We start from the raw sequence: 18,132 nt of genomic DNA, 5'->3' as shown, positions 1-18,132 counted from the left end.
TTCTCTATGCCAGAACTAATGTCGGAAGTTGAAACAGGTTAACTACAAGCAAGTAAACCGATCTATTATAGCTTATTCATTCGCCGCTTTAGCTGGCATATCGTCAGCTCAAACGAATAGAACACGATATGGGTGCGAAGGATATTTGCGACATTAGTATGACTGAAGCCAACGATTGGACAACAGAAACATAAGCAAGATCTAAATCTGATAAGATCTGGATCAAGTGAAATTACGGGTTCCCAGAACATGTTATTCATCACACCGGGTGTACAATGCTTCTATAAATGAAGCTATCAATTTGCTCGCTCATCGCTCTACCCCTCTGATCAGTGGACGGAATGCCATAGTACATGCTGAGCATTGATGTCTTCTAACACCAGACGATTATTGTCCTGCAAGAGCGAACTAATAACAGACATATAACGCAGTGCACAAATATTCATTGGCTGTATGTTCACATTAAAAATCTTTACTTCGGCATTCCCAAACTTTACTGCTACCCCCCTTACATCTATGCTCACTAGACTCAAGTTCAAACGAGATAGGTTTGTACTGGACAGACTGGTGTATAAGGTAGGCGAGTCCTCCTCCACCGCTTCTTTGTCGATCCTTTGGCAAAACGTAGTAACCACCGCAAAGATGTTAGCGTAAGATGACATCGCCGTTCTTGCTTGGAATTATGATTCCTGGCATGTGCAAATGAAATGCGTTCTGGTATACAACGAGCTATGCAAATACGCGAATGGAAGCTATAAATGTGATTCAAGTTGGAGAGCAGCGCAAAAGGCAAAATGGGAAAGCCGTGATGAGAAGGCTTTAGCAATCATAATTCTAAGCGTCAAGGGAAGTCAGCTTAATTATATCAAGAAATATAAGTATTCTGCGGAGGCTTGGAACAAATTAGCAGAGGTGTACAAGCCGAGAGGTCCAGTCCAGAAGGTGATGTTGTATAAGAAGCTCATGAATTACAAGATGGCGGAAAACGAAGATATGGCAAGAAATGTGAACAAATTCGAGAATATTATGGAGAAACTGGCCGATGTCGGAATGGGGCTACAGGATGACCTGTTGCCAATTATTCTTCTGTCAAGTTTGCCACCAAGTTTTGAGAATTTCATTGTCGCAATGGAAACTCGGGATAAGTTGCCGACATTCCATGAACTGAAATTAAAGCTATTGGAGGAAGGCGAACGCCGTGTAAGTCCTAATAACACATTCGTTGCAACTTCTCAGCCGAAAGAAAATGTGTGGAATATGAAGAGTTCGAGATCTAAGAGGAATTTTTCTGGTATATGTTATGTTTGTCTTCGCAAGGGACATTATGCTCGAGATTGGCCTGAGAAGAAAACCATAGAACAAAGATCAAGCGCAATGCCAGCGGAATCCAGCGGTTTTATGTCTGATGTTTAGTATATAGACAGTGGCGCAACATCCCTTATGTGCAATAATCAAGATTTATTCACAAAGTTTAGAAAATGCAATGAGAAGATATTCCTGGCGGGTGGAAATTTCATAACAGCGATTGGAAAAGGTGAGTTGATATTAATGCTGAATGTGAAGTTCGTCTGAAAGATGTTCTGTATTCTGCGCGGAAACTTTATTTATATAAGCAAGGCTGTCGAAAAGGGTTATACAGCAATATTTAATTCGAATGGCGTAAAAATAAAGGAGAATGTAATCATCATTTAAACGCCAAAGACGAAGCAAGATCGGGCAATAAGGAAACATTTGTTGTGGTTTGAAGTAAGGAAAACAATCAAAGTCCGGAATTGGGAGAAGTTCGTCGCACCTTACAAGAAGATATAGACCAGGAAGGTGTTTTCAACACCGCTGATGAGAATAGTAGTAATACAGAAGAGGAGGCTACAGTACAGCCTATCGCCGAAGAGGACGACGACGTAGAAGGAATTGTTAATAGAGAAGATCCGAGAAGAGGTCGGGGAAGACCTAGTTTATTACGAGAAGGTATTAAAGGAAGGCCAAGAAAACAATCCAATGTGGTGAGTGAAGAATAAGCCGTGAGTTGTGAAAAGGCAAATCAATTGAAGAAATCAATGACAAAAGAGTGTGATGCTTTGGGGCATAATAAGGCAAGGTCATTAGTTGATCTGCCATCTGGAAAGAAATCAATAAAGGGGCAAATTGAACTGAAATACCTCAATAATAATGAAAAGGTCGCGGATATTTGTACGAAGAATTTGCCGAAATCGGAACATAAGAAATTTTTAGAGTTAATGAATTTAAAGTAATTTGTGTAATTACGATATTCGGTTGAGGGGGAGTGTTGAAAATATACTTGCTAAGATACACTGTCTGTTCAAACCTAATATCTCTACCTAGTAGGCTTTGGTTTTCATATTGTTTATGTTGCCTACAAACTATTTGTGCTTTTAGTCTTGTAATAAACTTCTGAACTGGAAACAATATTTGTGTTTGCTGTCACTATTTTTACACTGTTGTTGCTTAAATTTTTTTTTAAGTAAACCACTAGGTGTATTGTTGCTCAAAAAATGTTTTTAAGAAAACCACGAGGCATGTTGTTGCTCAAAAAATTTTTTTAAGAAAACCTCGAGGTCCGTTAATTTTTAAAAAATATTTTTAAGAAAACCAAAAGGTCTGTTGGTTTCAAAAAAGATTAAGAAAACCACGAGTTCTGTTGGTTTTTAAAAAATATTTTGAAAAATACCACGAGATCTGTTGGTTTTTAAAAATATTTTTAGGAAAACCGCGAGGTGTGTTGGTTTTTAAAAAAATATTTTTAAGAAAACCACGATGTCTGTTGGTCGTTTGCCATTATTTTTAAGAAAACCACGTGGTCTGTTGGTTTTAAAAAAAAATATTTTTAAAAAAACCACCATGCCTGTTGGTCGTTAAAAATTATTTTTAAGAAAAGCACAAGGTTCGTTGGTTTTTAAAAAATATTTTTAAGAAAACCACGAGGTCTGTTTGTTTTAAAAAAATGTTTTTTAAGAAAACTACGAGGTCTGTTGTGTCTTTAAAAATATTTTTAAGAAATCCTTAAAATTTTTATTTTTGGTAGAATTTTAATTTCCGCTTCCCCTTATTGAAATTCTATCTGGCATCACTGCCAGTAACTCGTTCTATCAGATACATGTGCCCATACCATAAGTTCGTTATGTGGCCTTTACCACTCAATTGCCGATACTTATACCGCCAAACAATTGTATCTGAGAGTTTGTTTTGTTTTTTTGTTGTTGCTTCTTCTTACGTTATGGACGAATGATCCTCTCCTCCATTTAATGGCGGTAAATTGAGGCACTCTCTCTCTCTGTGCCACTCTCATACATATGTTTTGTCGGCTACAACAAAACATTTGGACTTGTGTATTATGCTACGATTTGTTTTCAACTTCAGTTCGTGTTTATGCTTCGTTATTGACGTTACATTGAAGTCGGATAAATGTGCGCATGCGTTTCGCTATCGTTTTTTGTGGCAAATTTCTTCTTTTTTATAATTTACGGAAAACTTGCTCCAAGAAGAAGTTGTTTATAAATTCTTTATAAAAAAAAAGTGTGTGATAAATTAACTGAAGAGAAAAGAGGCTTAAGGCCAATACAATAAAAAAAAGGAGAATTCCAATAAGAAAAAGAGAAAATAATTACAAAAGTTAAAAATATTTTTTTACAAAAACCAAACAAAGCAATAAAAACAAAAATATGCAAAATAAAGATTAATGGCCCCTCTAAGCCAGGTTTGAAAACAAAGCGAAAAAAAATGTGTTTAAACTGCCATGACGGCTTCTAATGTTTTTGTTGTTTTGGTATCCTCCATATGGTGTGTTTGTGTGTGAAAAAAATGTTTATTGAAAATTTTCGCCGACTTTTATAAAAAAAATCAAAAACAAAAATTTGGGATTTACTTAATATGTTCGATGTTTATGCTGTCACCATTACTGAAAAAATCATAAGAGGATTATATTGAAGTTTCGAACGAGCTACAACAGTAACAGCAAAAAATGTTGGTTGGTTACTATTAAACTCCATGAAACAATAGCTTAGTTATAGGCTATTTATTAAGTTTGAAGTGTTACATGAAGTGTCTCAGCTCTTTGGCAAAGGCTAAGGTTTCTTATGCCGGCTTAGTTGGAGGAACATTTGTTGGCTTTGGCAATAGCGGAATTATGGTTGTTAGGTTGCCATGGCTATGTGCCTGTGTGTGGAGCTTAAACAAGTTAAGAGTGTGATATAAAGGATTTGTAAGATACGGTTGTAAGAGATCGTTTCAAAATTCCCGGAAGTTTTGTTTTAAATCGACAACAACCACATGTGAATGATATAATAATTTGCATTTCAATATATGGACCCATAATTATTATTGCTGTGTAGATTGTTTGTGTGTTTGCTTTAAGCATTCACGGTTTTTGTCATAATTTAGCTAAAATTAAATGAGCTGGAAAATTTAGTACTTTGAATATTTTTGTGAACAATAAAAACGCAAAAAATATTAAAAAATATATGAAATGAAACAGTAAATAAGTACATATTTATTTTAAAATATTAAAACAACAACAGTGGGATTAATCCAGGCTATTTTGATCAACTAAATAAACAGACCAAATATGTTAAAATTAAACCCAAATCGAGGTATACCAAACATTTCCCAAAATGTAATCAAGGGATATCTTAAATAATATTGCCGATTTTAGTGCAAACAAAACCAAAATTCTCAATCAGAGTGTTTCTTTGTACACGTATCTATTTGAGCGAGCAATTGACACTTGGGTATAAAAAGTTTCTTGTTGAAAAAAAAAAAAACAAGGGAACTGATGAGGATCTGTGGCGAGATCCGCTAAACATCGGAATAAATTAACAACAAAAGAAATATTTAAAGAAAATACTGAAACTTTTAATAGACTTCATACACTGTGTACCCTTATAGCATATTGTAATATATTAATTCCGCATAAATAAACTCAAACAAACCGCTCATGAATATCAATTTATATACAAAATGTTCTAAATGCATATTTGCAACACAAGTGCGAACACATGCATACATATTTATGCCTAATGAACCAATTGCATACAAAACATAAATTAATGGAAATTAAAACCGATGAATACAGTAGCTCTGCTGTATTATTTTTTCAAATGGTAAAAGTTGTAAACTACATTTTTTTCGGATGTAATTCGAATTATTTTAATTGTAATTCGAGAATTCCATTTGAAATTCGAATTATTCCAGATGTAATTTGAATTATTCCATTTGTAATTTGAATTATTCTATTTGTAATTGGAATTATTCCATTTGTAATTTGAATTATTTTATTTGTAATTCGAATTATTCTATTTGTAATTCGAATTCTTCTATTTGTAATTGGAATTATTCGAATCACAAATGGAGTAATTCGAATTACAAATAGAATAATTCGAATTACAAATAAAATAATTCGAATTTCAAATAGAAAAATTCAAATTTCAAATGGAATAATTCGAATTACAAATAGATATATTCGAATTATATATGCAACAATTCGAATTACAATTGAAATGTTTCGAATTAAAAATGGAATTCTCGAATTACAAATAAAATGTTACGAATTTAAAATGAAATTCTCGAATTACAACTAAAATGATGCGAATGACATCTGAACAATTAAAAAAGTGTCAGTCGACTTTGCCGACAGATATATACCCTCAGCCAATGTGAAGTGAAACTCTCACCTACGGACAGATCGAATGTATTTAAGGTCTCTTCAGAATTGTGGGGCCCTTTTTAGACATTTGAACTTGCCAACAAAAATGTGGATTAGGAATTAACTGCACTAAGACACAAATGTTGAACTTTTGTGGGGGAGGTACCCTTAGAGAGGACCGATATGGGCCATTTTAGAAGTTAAACTAAATGTTGACAAACTATTAGGAGATCCAAAGTTTGGACCAATTTGGTTGCCCCATTCAAGTGATATCGTCCTAGCATTTTAGTGACTTTTTTAAATATTGTGGAGAAGTACCAGAAGTTGTGGACCGGTATTGCCCCATGAAACTAAGTTTGGATATAATATGACGAAGACCAAATGTTGGACCAAATCGGTTGAACAGTTCCGAGAGTTATCGTGCTCTCCGACCGGCACATATGGTGACATACCTTTCGGGCTGTTTTCCCAAGAAATGCAAATCGCTTCAACAAAAATCAAAGTGATTCGAGAGCAGGTCTTAAAGTGAACTTATCCGAAATTTTGTGGGAGAGGTACCAGAAGGAGTAGACAAATATAGTTCATTTTCGAACCTGATCTATATCTGGTAGATATATTAGGATGTGCAAAGTATGGATTACATCAGTCACTCCCTTCAAGAGTTATCGTCCGCACATTTTTCCGAATATTTTTGAACTTTTGTGGGGTAGGTACCTGAAGAAGTGGACCGATATGGCTTATCTACGATCTTAAAGTAAGTTTGGAAACAATATTACTAAGGCCAAATTTTCGGCATATCCGTTCGAGAATTATCTTGCGCTTCCACCCATAAACATGGTGTCATAGGGTTTGTTTTTCAACTTTCAGGCTATTTTTTCAGGAAGTATGGACTTGCCCCTGATGAAACTTGTACCTTCGTATAGGGGACAGTGAATACAAGATGTTACGACAAAAACCAAGGCTATTCGAGAGCTGGTCCTAAACTGAACTTTTCCGAAATTTTGTGTGGGAGGTACTCGAAGGAGTTTCCCGATTGACTCCATATTGGAACCTCATCTAAGTCTGGTAGAAATTTCATAATGTGCAAAGTATAAACCAAATCGGTTACTCCCTTCATGAGTAATTGTACGCAAAAATTTTCCGAACATTTTCGAATTTTTGTGGGGGAGGTGCCGGCAGGAGTGGAACGATATAATCCGTCTTTGAACTTGAACTAAGTTTGGACAAAATATTACGCAAGCCAAATTTTGGACCGAATCGGCAGATCCGTTCGAGAGTTATATTGCGCTCCAACCACTACACACGGTGTCATAGGGTTTTTTGTAACTTTCAGGCTATTTTCTCAGGAAGTATGGACTTGCCCCTAATGAAACTTACAGCTTCGTATAGAGGACAGCGAATACACCTTGCGTAAACAAAAATCAAAGCGATTCGAGACCAGGTCCTAAACTGAACTTTTCCGAAATTATGTGTGGGAGGTACCCGAAGGAGTGACCCGATTGAGTCCATATTGGAACCTCATCTAAGTTTGGTAGAAATTACACCATGTGCAAAGTATGAACCAAATCGGTTATTCCCTACAAGAGTTACCGTGCGCACAAGTTTTGCGACAATTTTTGAACATTTGTGGGGGAGGTACCTGAAGAAGTGGACGTATATGGCCCATCTTCGAACTTAAATCGAATCTGGACAAAATATTTCGATACCCAAAATTTGAACCGAATCGATTGATCCGTTCGAGAGTTATCGTGCGCACCAGCCTGCCAGACAGACAGACGGACGGACGGACATTGCTAGATCTACCCAAAATTGTCTGAAACGGATATCGTACAAACATACTTGGGGTCTAAAACCATTATTTCGATGAGGCACATTTTTGGTCGTATCAAAGTGTAAATACCCTCTTTAGCCTAAAGGCTGGGGGTATAATTATTATTATTATTCCATGACACCCCCATTACACACAAAAAAATGTATATGGTTGCAGCGATCATATTATGATTGGTACATAATCTTCTATTCACGAAAAGATTTTAATATTATTTTTAGAACAAATAATATTGTTTGTTGGGGGGACAAAATTGTATACGGAATCTGATCAAATAAATCTATAATAGACATTTTACTCCTTGAATATTGTCAGCCCAACCATAATTCTTTCTCCATGTCGATATTGTGCTTTCTGACACAAATAAATATGCTTGCAAGAACAATATTTATGTTACAAAAGGGACAAAATTTCATACGGAATCTGATAAAATAAATTTACAATAGACATTTTACTTCTCAAATATTGTCAGCTCAAACATAATTATTTCCATACGTGAGTATTGTGGTGTCCCACACAAAATATATAGTTGCAAAAACAATATTTATATTTACCTAAAGAACAAAATTTCATAAGGAATCTGATAAAAATAAATTTACAATAGACATTTTACTTCACAAACATTGTCAGCTCGGGAGCCATCGTAGTGCAGTGTAGCCTTGCACACAGAATCTTCAACTGTTTCAATATCTGATCAAAACATGAAAATTTTCGGACGTGACAAATGTCCCTGAGTGTAATGCTGTCTTATATTACATTACCTGAGTATTTTAGCCATGAAAAACTTCTATACAAAGCTGTGTTGTCTGTAGGGTTGGGCAATCTAGTTCCCGGAGCGGATCGACCCTTCTAGTTCCTTTTCCCAAAAGGAACTAGTTCCTTAATATAGTTCCATAGTTCCAAATAGTTCGGAGACCAATATAGTTCAACGAATCTTTCTCTTTCATCGTTCTTTTCGTTCCAAATAGTTCCGAGATCGAAATAGTTCAACGAATCTTCCTCTTTCGTCGTTCTTTTTGTTTCCTTTGGTTCAAATAGTTCCGAGACCGAAATGTTTTTATGGTTTGATGGATGAATGACATAAAAATAAATAAATTGCAGCGAAAAAATAAAGACGAATGATGGACGTAGGCTTTAAATTGAAGGAACGAGAAGAACGATAGGAACTATATAAATGCAAGAGCCGGATATAGTTCCAATAGTTCCTTGTCCGGAATAGTTCCTTGGAACTAGTTCGTTCTGGAACTACACAACTCTAGTTGTCTGATACTCCGTTCGGACTCGGTGAAAGAAAGAATGCCCATATTATTGAGGGAATATGTATCAGCGTGCACTCATTGGTATGAGAAAAGTCTACCTTGTCCCTTCGGGGATGTTGTGGGAACATATGTATGTATGTATGTATCTATGTAATATTGTCGGCTCAACCATAATGCTTTCTATACGTGGATAAGGTGGTGTCTGACACAAAATATATGGTTGTAGCAATAATATTTATGTTTAATTAATTCCTCCCCATTTCCCAATTTTTTCTATGCAATCCAACATTTTTCTCTGCGTGTAAATGATCTTGTTAACTATTTTGTAAAATCTACTTAACTGTTATGGTCACGTATTTAAACTAGAATTTTTCGCATAGATTTATTCTGTGTTAACAATGGTTATTGTTGTTGGTGGTTGTTGAGATGTTCAACAACCTATTAACACAACATTTGTATAAGCGTATTCCAGGAAAAACCTATTATTTGTTGTTAACAAGAAATCTCAAATGTGAAATGGATTTAAAAGCCAAACGGTGTTTTTTTCCAACTGTTTTGTTTTTATTATTAGTAATTTGCAAAATATAATGAAAAAGATTAGCTGGAATGGAAAAAACAAGCAGACAACAAGACTCCAGTCTGAGATTGGGGGTTTACTTTTGTAAACTGTGGTAAATGGAGAGAGAGTTTGTGGAATTTAAGATAAGCTATTTATGTAAGGCAAAGTAAAGCTTAAACAGATTGCAAACAAGGAGAAATGAGATGAAATTTAAAGATACGGTTTAGAAATGTTAAGAGTTTTTGATTAAAAATTAAGAAAAAATAATAATTTAAAATTGTAGCAATAATATACTCAAATGAGTTTTGCAGATAAACCAAAATTAATCACTTATAAATATTAATTCTTGGAAGTGCTTTAATTGGAGAATATTATGATGAACTAACTGGGTTATCAATTCGTAGAAAATATTTTAATTTTTTTTTTTTAATTTGTAAATATTATTTATTAATATTACAAATATACATTTTTTGTAATGGGTCCCATTTTTATATATTGTTCTATATTTATTAATCTGCCCCACATCCGCACACTTAAAAGTAGAATAAGACGCCCCAAATAAATCAAAATTAACGATTTACGAATATAAATTTGTATAACTGTACCACACCAATTTACACAATTATGGATTTCAGATTCATTACTTTATTCTACAAGAATGAGGTAGCCATTAGAAGTTTGAATTTCTAATTAAAAATCATTTCATGTCTTAGTACTGCTTCTGTTTTATGCCCATCATAAATATGTTCCCTTTAAAACTCATATAACAATATTTAATTGCTTAATTTTTTTATGGATTTTAAATTAATATTTCAAAATTGTACACAAAATTCTAAGAATTGCACCAAATGTGACAATTTTTTGTAATTACGATTTTTGATTTTAAATACTAATCCACAATTGAATACTTGATTCCTTATTCTTGATTTTAATTACCAATCCCAAATTGAAGATGAAGACATTCTTTTATGATTACGAAAACCAAATATTGTTTTTATTGATTTTCGATTAAAAACATTTCAACATTTTTTATTTGATTTGTTGCAATGCTTTGTTGTTTTTTTTCACTCGAAATTTAAATGCCGTTTGACATTACTTCATCGATTTATGTATTAATTTTTATTTTTTGGGATTCAGAATAATTTATGTACGTGTCAATATAAAATATTGTGTGTGTACGGCGACAATATTTGATGGTTGAAGAGGGCTTGTTTGAAATAATTAGCTAGCTATTTTGTTGTTGTTCTTTATAAAACCGAAAAAACCTTTAATTCGAGGAAATGGGAGTGTAAAACAAAGAAAAACCAAAAAAAAAAAAGAAGTTGCATTGCGAAGGTGTTAAAACGGTTGGAAGTTTAACGTTTGTCTTGTTAAAATTTTTATTATTAATTTTTTTATTTATATAAAGAAATTGTGTAATATTAAGGGGTGTATCAAAGTTAGGAGGTGTTTATTAAGGTGATGACTGTTCGACTTTTGTTTTCTCAAAAATAGATTGTTTTTGTCGTATAGAAAAAAATCATCAGGTCAAATAGGATGGTTGTTTTTTTTTCTATAGAAAAAATTTTTTCTATAGGAAATTGTTTCTATACGAAAAAACCATCCTCAGCGAACTGAGGAAATTTTTTCTATACGAAAAAACCATCCTCAGCGAACTGAGGAAATTTTTTCTATACGAAAAAACCATCCTCAGCGAACTGAGGAAATTTTTTCTATACGAAAAAACCATCCTCAGCGAACTGAGGAAATTTTTTCTATACGAAAAAACCATCCTCAGCGAACTGAGGAAATTTTTTCTATACGAAAAAACCATCCTCAGCGAACTGAGGAAATTTTTTCTATACGAAAAAACCATCCTCAGCGAACTGAGGAAATTTTTTCTATACGAAAAAACCATCCTCAGCGAACTGAGGAAATTTTTTCTATACGAAAAAACCATCCTCAGCGAACTGAGGAAATTTTTTCTATACGAAAAAACCATCCTCAGGCAACTGAGGAAATTTTTTTCTATAGAAAAAACCATCCTCAGGAAACTGAGGAAATTTTTTCTATAGAAAAAACCATCCTCAGGCAACTGAGGAAATTTTTTCTATAGAAAAAACCATGCTCAGGGACCTGAGCAAATTTTTTCTATAGAAAAAACCATCCCCAGGGTCCTGAGGAAATTTTTTCTATAGAAAAAACCATCCTCAGGCAACTGAGGAAATTTTTTTCTATAGAAAAAACCATCCTCAGGCAACTGAGGAAATTTTTTTCTATAGAAAAAACCATCCTCAGGCAACTGAGGAAATTTTTTTCTATAGAAAAAACCATCCTCAGGAAACTGAGGAAATTTTTTCTATAGAAAAAACCATCCTCAGGAAACTGAGGAAATTTTTTCTATAGAAAAAACCATCCTCAGGCAACTGAGGAAATTTTTTCTATAGAAAAAACCATGCTCAGGGACCTGAGCAAATTTTTTCTATAGAAAAAACCATCCCCAGGGTCCTGAGGAAATTTTTTCTATAGAAAAAACCATCCTCAGGGACCTGAGGAAATTGTTTCTATAGAAAAAACCATGCTCAGGGAACTGAGGAAAATTTTTCTATAGAAAAAACCATGCTCAGGGAACTGAGCAAATTTTTTCTATAGAAAAAACCATGCTCAGGGAGCTGAGGATCCTCAGGGACCTGAGGAAATTTTTTCTGTAGAAAAAACCATCCTCAGGGACCTGAGGAAATTTTTTCTATAGAAAAAACCATCCCCAGGGACCTGAGGAAATTTTTTCTATAGAAAAAACCATCCCCAGGGACCTGAGGAAATTTTTTCTATAGAAAAAACCATCCTCAGAGACCTGAGGAAATTTTTTGCTATAGAAAACTCAGCGAACTGAGGAAATTTTTTCTATACGAAAAAACCATCCTCAGCGAACTGAGGAAATTTTTTCTATACGAAAAAACCATCCTCAGCGAACTGAGGAAATTTTTTCTATACGAAAAAACCATCCTCAGCGAACTGAGGAAATTTTTTCTATACGAAAAAACCATCCTCAGCGAACTGAGGAAATTTTTTCTATACGAAAAAACCATCCTCAGCGAACTGAGGAAATTTTTTCTATACGAAAAAACCATCCTCAGCGAACTGAGGAAATTTTTTCTATACGAAAAAACCATCCTCAGCGAACTGAGGAAATTTTTTCTATACGAAAAAACCATCCTCAGCGAACTGAGGAAATTTTTTCTATACGAAAAAACCATCCTCAGCGAACTGAGGAAATTTTTTCTATACGAAAAAACCATCCTCAGCGAACTGAGGAAATTTTTTCTATACGAAAAAACCATCCTCAGCGAACTGAGGAAATTTTTTCTATACGAAAAAACCATCCTCAGCGAACTGAGGAAATTTTTTCTATACGAAAAAACCATCCTCAGCGAACTGAGGAAATTTTTTCTATACGAAAAAACCATCCTCAGCGAACTGAGGAAATTTTTTCTATACGAAAAAACCATCCTCAGCGAACTGAGGAAATTTTTTCTATACGAAAAAACCATCCTCAGCGAACTGAGGAAATTTTTTCTATACGAAAAAACCATCCTCAGCGAACTGAGGAAATTTTTTCTATACGAAAAAACCATCCTCAGCGAACTGAGGAAATTTTTTCTATACGAAAAAACCATCCTCAGCGAACTGAGGAAATTTTTTCTATACGAAAAAACCATCCTCAGCGAACTGAGGAAATTTTTTCTATACGAAAAAACCATCCTCAGCGAACTGAGGAAATTTTTTCTATACGAAAAAACCATCCTCAGCGAACTGAGGAAATTTTTTCTATACGAAAAAACCATCCTCAGCGAACTGAGGAAATTTTTTCTATACGAAAAAACCATCCTCAGCGAACTGAGGAAATTTTTTCTATACGAAAAAACCATCCTCAGCGAACTGAGGAAATTTTTTCTATACGAAAAAACCATCCTCAGGGACCTGAGGAAATTTTTTCTATACGAAAAAACCATCCTCAGGGACCGGAGGAAATTTTTTCTATACGAAAAAACCATCCTCAGGGACCGGAGGAAATTTTTTCTATACGAAAAAACCATCCTCAGGGACCGGAGGAAATTTTTTCTATAGAAAAGGATAGAAATTTTGCTCAGGTTCCTGAGGATGGTTCTATCTATAGAAAAAATTTCATCAAGACCACGAGGATGGTTTTTTTTATAGAAAAAATGTTATCAAGGCCCTGGGGATAATTTTTGGTATAGAAAAAATTTCCTCAGTTCGCTGAGGATGGTTTTTTTCGTATAAAAAAATTTCCTCAGTTTGCTGAGGATGGTTTTTTCGTATAAAAAAAATTTCCTCAGTTTGCTGAGGATGGTTTTTACGTATAGAAAAAAATCCTCAGTTCCCTGAGGATGGCTTTTTGTATAGAAAAAAAAATCCTCAGTTCGCTGAGGATGGCTTTTTGTATAGAAAAAATTTCCTCAGTTTGCTGAGGATGGGTTTTTCGTATAGAAAAGATTTTCTCAGTTTGCTGAGGATGGTTTTTTCATATGGAAAAGATTTTCTCAGTTTGCTGAGGATGGTGTTTTCATATGGAAAAGATTTTCTCAGTTTTCTGAGGATGGTTTTTTCATATATAAAAAATTTTCTCAGTTTGCTGAGGATGGTTTTTTTGTACAGAAAAAATTTCCTCAGTTTGCTGAGGATGTTTTTTTTGTATAGAAAAAATTTGTTTAGGTCCCTGAGCATGGTTTTTTCTAAAGAAAATTATTTCTTCAGGTACCTGAGAATGGTTTTTTCTATAGAAAAATATTTCCTCAGGTCCCTGAGGATGGTTTTTTGTATAGAAAAAATTTCCTCAGATCCCTGAGGATGTTTTTTCTATAGAAAAATTTTCCTCAGTTTCCTGAGGATTGGTTTTCGATAAAAAAGAACTTTCCTCAGTTCCTATTCAGTTCTATAGAAAAACTTTCCTCAGATCCCTGAGGATGGTTTTTTCTATAGAAAAAATTTGCTCAGGTCAAAAAATTTGCTCAGGTCCCTGATCATGGTTTTTTTATAGAAAAAATTTGCTCAGGTCCCTGAGGATGGTTTTTTCTATAGAAAAAATTTCCTCAGTTCCCTGAGGATGGTTTTTTCTATAGAAAAAGTTTCCTCAGTTCCCTGAGCATGGTTTTTTCTATAGAAAAAGTTTCCTCAGTTCCCTGAGCATGGTTTTTTCTATAGAAAAAAATTGCTCAGGTCCCTGAGCATGGTTTTTTCTATAGAAAAAATTTGCTCAGCTCCACGAGCATGGTTTTTTCTATAGAAAAAAATTCCTCAGATCCCTGAGCATGGTTTTTTCTATAGAAAAAATTTGCTCAGGTTCCTGAGTTTTTTCGTATAGAAAAAATTTACTCAGGTTTCTGAGCATGGTTTTCTTGTATAGAAAAAATTTGCTCAGGTTCCTGAGCATGGTTTTTTCGTATAGAAAAAATTTGCTCAGGTCCCTGAGCATGGTTTTTTCTATAGAAAAAATTTGCTCAAGTCCTGAGCATGGTTTTTTTCTATAGAAAAAATTTGCTCAGGTCCCGAGCATGGTTTTTTCTATAGAAAAAATTTGCTCAGGTCTATCAGGATGGTTTTTTCGTATTGAAAAAATTTCCTCAGGTCCCTGAGCATGTTTTTTTTCTATAGAAAAAATTTGCTCAGGTCCCTGAGCATGGTTTTTTCTATAGAAAAAATTTACTCAGGTCCCCGAGCATGGTTTTTTCTATAGAACAAATATGCTCAGGTCCCTGAACATGGTTTTTTCTATAGAAAAAATTTGCTCTGGTCCCTGAGCATGGTTTTTTTCTATAAAAATTATTTATTATTTTTTTTATTAACGGAATTATTTATGCAAAACGTTTGACACTTATAAATTAAGCTATCACTTAACCACTAAGAAACTGCAAACATTGGCCAAGTGTTCAGCAGATAAAATGCAAAAATTAATAATTGCAAATTAAAAACCACAATGAATAAAAATTAACCCGCTAATTATCCCCAGCTTTAAAAGAAACCAAATACCACCTCTTTTAATTATAATATTTATTTAATTTTTAACTAATCTTTAATTTTATTTATTCCTTTCGTTCATTTCAGTCAGCATGATAAGCACAATACACCTGCCGTTGCTGCAACAAAAAAATAAACTAAATCCCCCACACAAAATGTTATTACAATATCTAACATTAATAATTGGTCTGGTGTCGTGTTTGGTGTGCCTCCAACCCACCGGGGCGGTGGCGGTTATGAGAAGTCAAACAAATTTAAAAACTAGAGCAGATTATGACGACATAGAAAATGATTCGCGATACATATCATATCAAGGTAAGAATAATTATTAGAAATAAACAACAAAAACTAACAACAACAATTTATGTTTACCAAAACAATCAAAGGGGGGCTTTAATTATCAATAAACACCCCATAATGGAGATTGGCTAACAAAACAAACATTCAAACATATGTTTGTGTGGTAAAGTTTGGGGTTTTTATTTGTCTATTAATTCAAATTATCAGTTTGGGTAAAGACAAAAAATATAACAACAAAAAAGTTACAAAGTCAACCAACCCCACACATGGGAGGGAGCAGAGCCAGATAGCCATCAATTTAAAAGCCTTACAAATGTTTCTAAACTTTTTCGTTACGTTACACAAATGTACTTGAACTTTATGGTGGGCCATCAAGCTGCCTCAATGCTCGCCCACAACTCCACACCCGCCTCCTTCCCTCTGCCGCATAAATATGGGGTGCTAAATTAATGATAATTTTTCAACGTCAAGCATCACGATCCATCTTCATCCGCTAACAAATCTCCCCCATTCCCCAGCAACAGAGCAACAGCATCATTATAATGATTATCTTCTGCCTTTAACTCATCATTCAGCGTCCAAACGACTCTTCTCAATTCAAAGTAATTTTTTTCTAGATTCGTTTGCATAAAAAACAAAAATTCTGATTAATTTAAATTTATTATTGTTTATTGTAATATAAACTAAATAAACACAAAAAAATATCCCAATCTTTGCTCTTGTCAGTTTTTTCACTTGCTTTTTTGCTGATAACGTATAGAAAAGTGATACGCAACGTCAAAAGATCTTAAGCAGCATCCATCCATTGCTTAGGGCCTGCCAGTGCCGCTGCTGCTGATAACGCACATTACTTTTTTTGCCGCAATAATGCGGAAGATTGTTTATTATTTTTTTTTTTTATTCTCATTTTATGATTCTTAAGAATGATTGAAAGTAAGTGTTAAGTACATGTGTACACACTTGTGTGTAAATGCGTGTGTTCTTCTTCATAAACTATTTCTTGGTTACAAAATAAAAAAAAAGATGTGTTAATTGACAATCATAAAAAGCGAAGAACTAGTTGTTGAACACAATTGAAAAACGAGATTGAAAGATAACAATCATCAACAACAAAATGTGGAATTGTAACAATTGCTTGAAATAGAGCTTGAGCTCGAGCGATTGTGCCAGATGCCACCCACCTACATAGCTAAGAAAAAATGTCAACTGTTTGCATAATTGCTACAATGAGGCACGAGCGGAAAAAAGTGCTTACATACACATATCGTCACCATAAATGCCCGAAGACGTAACCCACAAAATCAAAACTTTACAGGAGAACCAAAAAACGTTATAAAATTAAAAACTGTTTTACGGAATATTAATCTTATGAAGGCGAGTATATGGGATATTAGCGATCATATACGAAGGGGAATAAGTAGTGAAATCAAAACCGCTGAATTGCTTAGTTTTGAGATCCTCCATTACAACAAAATCTGCAATATTATCCCATTTTCCGAAATGCAATTTCTTGAATAGGATCGTTGTTTTTGAACGTAGAAGCGTGAAATTTTGCCAGAGCAAGTATTTTAGCAGATTACGACAAAAAACTAATTTCGATTTCCATGTCGGTTACGTCTTCGGGCATTTATGGAGACGATATATATGTATGTATTAAATAAAATATATAAATTAAGAGCTTTTTCTTTCCTTGAGGAACGGTCTATAGAAGCACCCAAAATTCCGAAAAGGGACTATAGAAGCGCCGTTTCTTTGAGAAAGGGGCTATAGAAGCACCCTTTCTTTCAGAAAGGGACTATAGAAGCACCCTTTCTTTCAGAAAGGGACTATAGAAGCAACCTTTCTTTCAGAAATGGACTATAGAAGCATCCTTTCTTTGAGAAAGGGTCTATAGAAGCACCTTTTCTTTTATAAAGGGACTATAGAAGCACCCTTTATTTTAGAAAGGGACTATAGAAGCACCACTGCTTTCAGAAAGCGACACCTTTTCTCGCAGAAAGGGACTATAGAAAAACTCTTTCTTTCAGAAAGAGACTATAGAATCACCCTTTCTTTAAGAAAGAGACAATAGAAGCACCCTTTAGAAGCACCCTTTCTTAGAGAAAGGGTCTATAGAAGCACTCTTTCTTTGGGGAAGGGTCTATAGAAGCACTCTTTCTTTGAGGAAGGGTCTATAGAAGCACCATTTCTTTCAGAAAGGGTCCATAGAAGCGCTCTTTCTTTCAGAAAGGGTCTATAGAGGCACCTTTTCATTTAGAAACGATCTATAGAAGCACCTTTTCTTTCCGAAAGTTTCCATAGAAGCAGAAAGGCACTATAGAAGCACACTTTCTTTCTGAGAGGGACTATAGCAGCACACTTTCTTTCAGAAAGGGACTATAGAAGCACACTTCCCTTCAGAAAAGGACTATAGAAGTACCCTTTCTTTCAGAAAGGGGCTATAGAAGCACCCTTTCTTTCAGAAGGGACTATAGAAACAACCTTTCTTTCAGAAATGGACTATAGAAGCACC

The 18,132-nt window shown here is 34.4% G+C and overlaps 1 protein-coding gene across 3 annotated transcripts in view; it reads left to right on the top strand.

Annotated features, from left to right (window-relative positions):
• The first annotated feature begins 3,352 nt into the window (after positions 1-3,352).
• Positions 3,353-18,132, top strand: part of Sema5c (Semaphorin 5c) — a 71,901-nt gene continuing 57,121 nt past the window's right edge. For 2 of the 3 annotated variants that reach the window (XM_073980729.1, XM_073980726.1), the window contains exons 1-2: positions 3,377-3,985; positions 15,408-15,635. In XM_073980729.1, the coding sequence (XP_073836830.1) occupies positions 15,413-15,635 (223 nt within the window). In that variant the 5' untranslated portion in view covers positions 3,377-3,985; positions 15,408-15,412. Of the gene's footprint in view, positions 3,986-15,407; positions 15,636-18,132 lie in introns of all 3 variants that reach the window. The other variant, XM_073980727.1, reaches the window with a different exon arrangement.

This window comes from Musca autumnalis, unplaced genomic scaffold (genome assembly GCF_047663935.1).
Source record: "Musca autumnalis isolate F117 unplaced genomic scaffold, ASM4766393v1 scaffold_4, whole genome shotgun sequence".
Taxonomy (NCBI): Eukaryota; Metazoa; Arthropoda; class Insecta; order Diptera; family Muscidae; genus Musca; species Musca autumnalis.
This window is presented reverse-complemented; position numbering and strand designations above follow the sequence as displayed.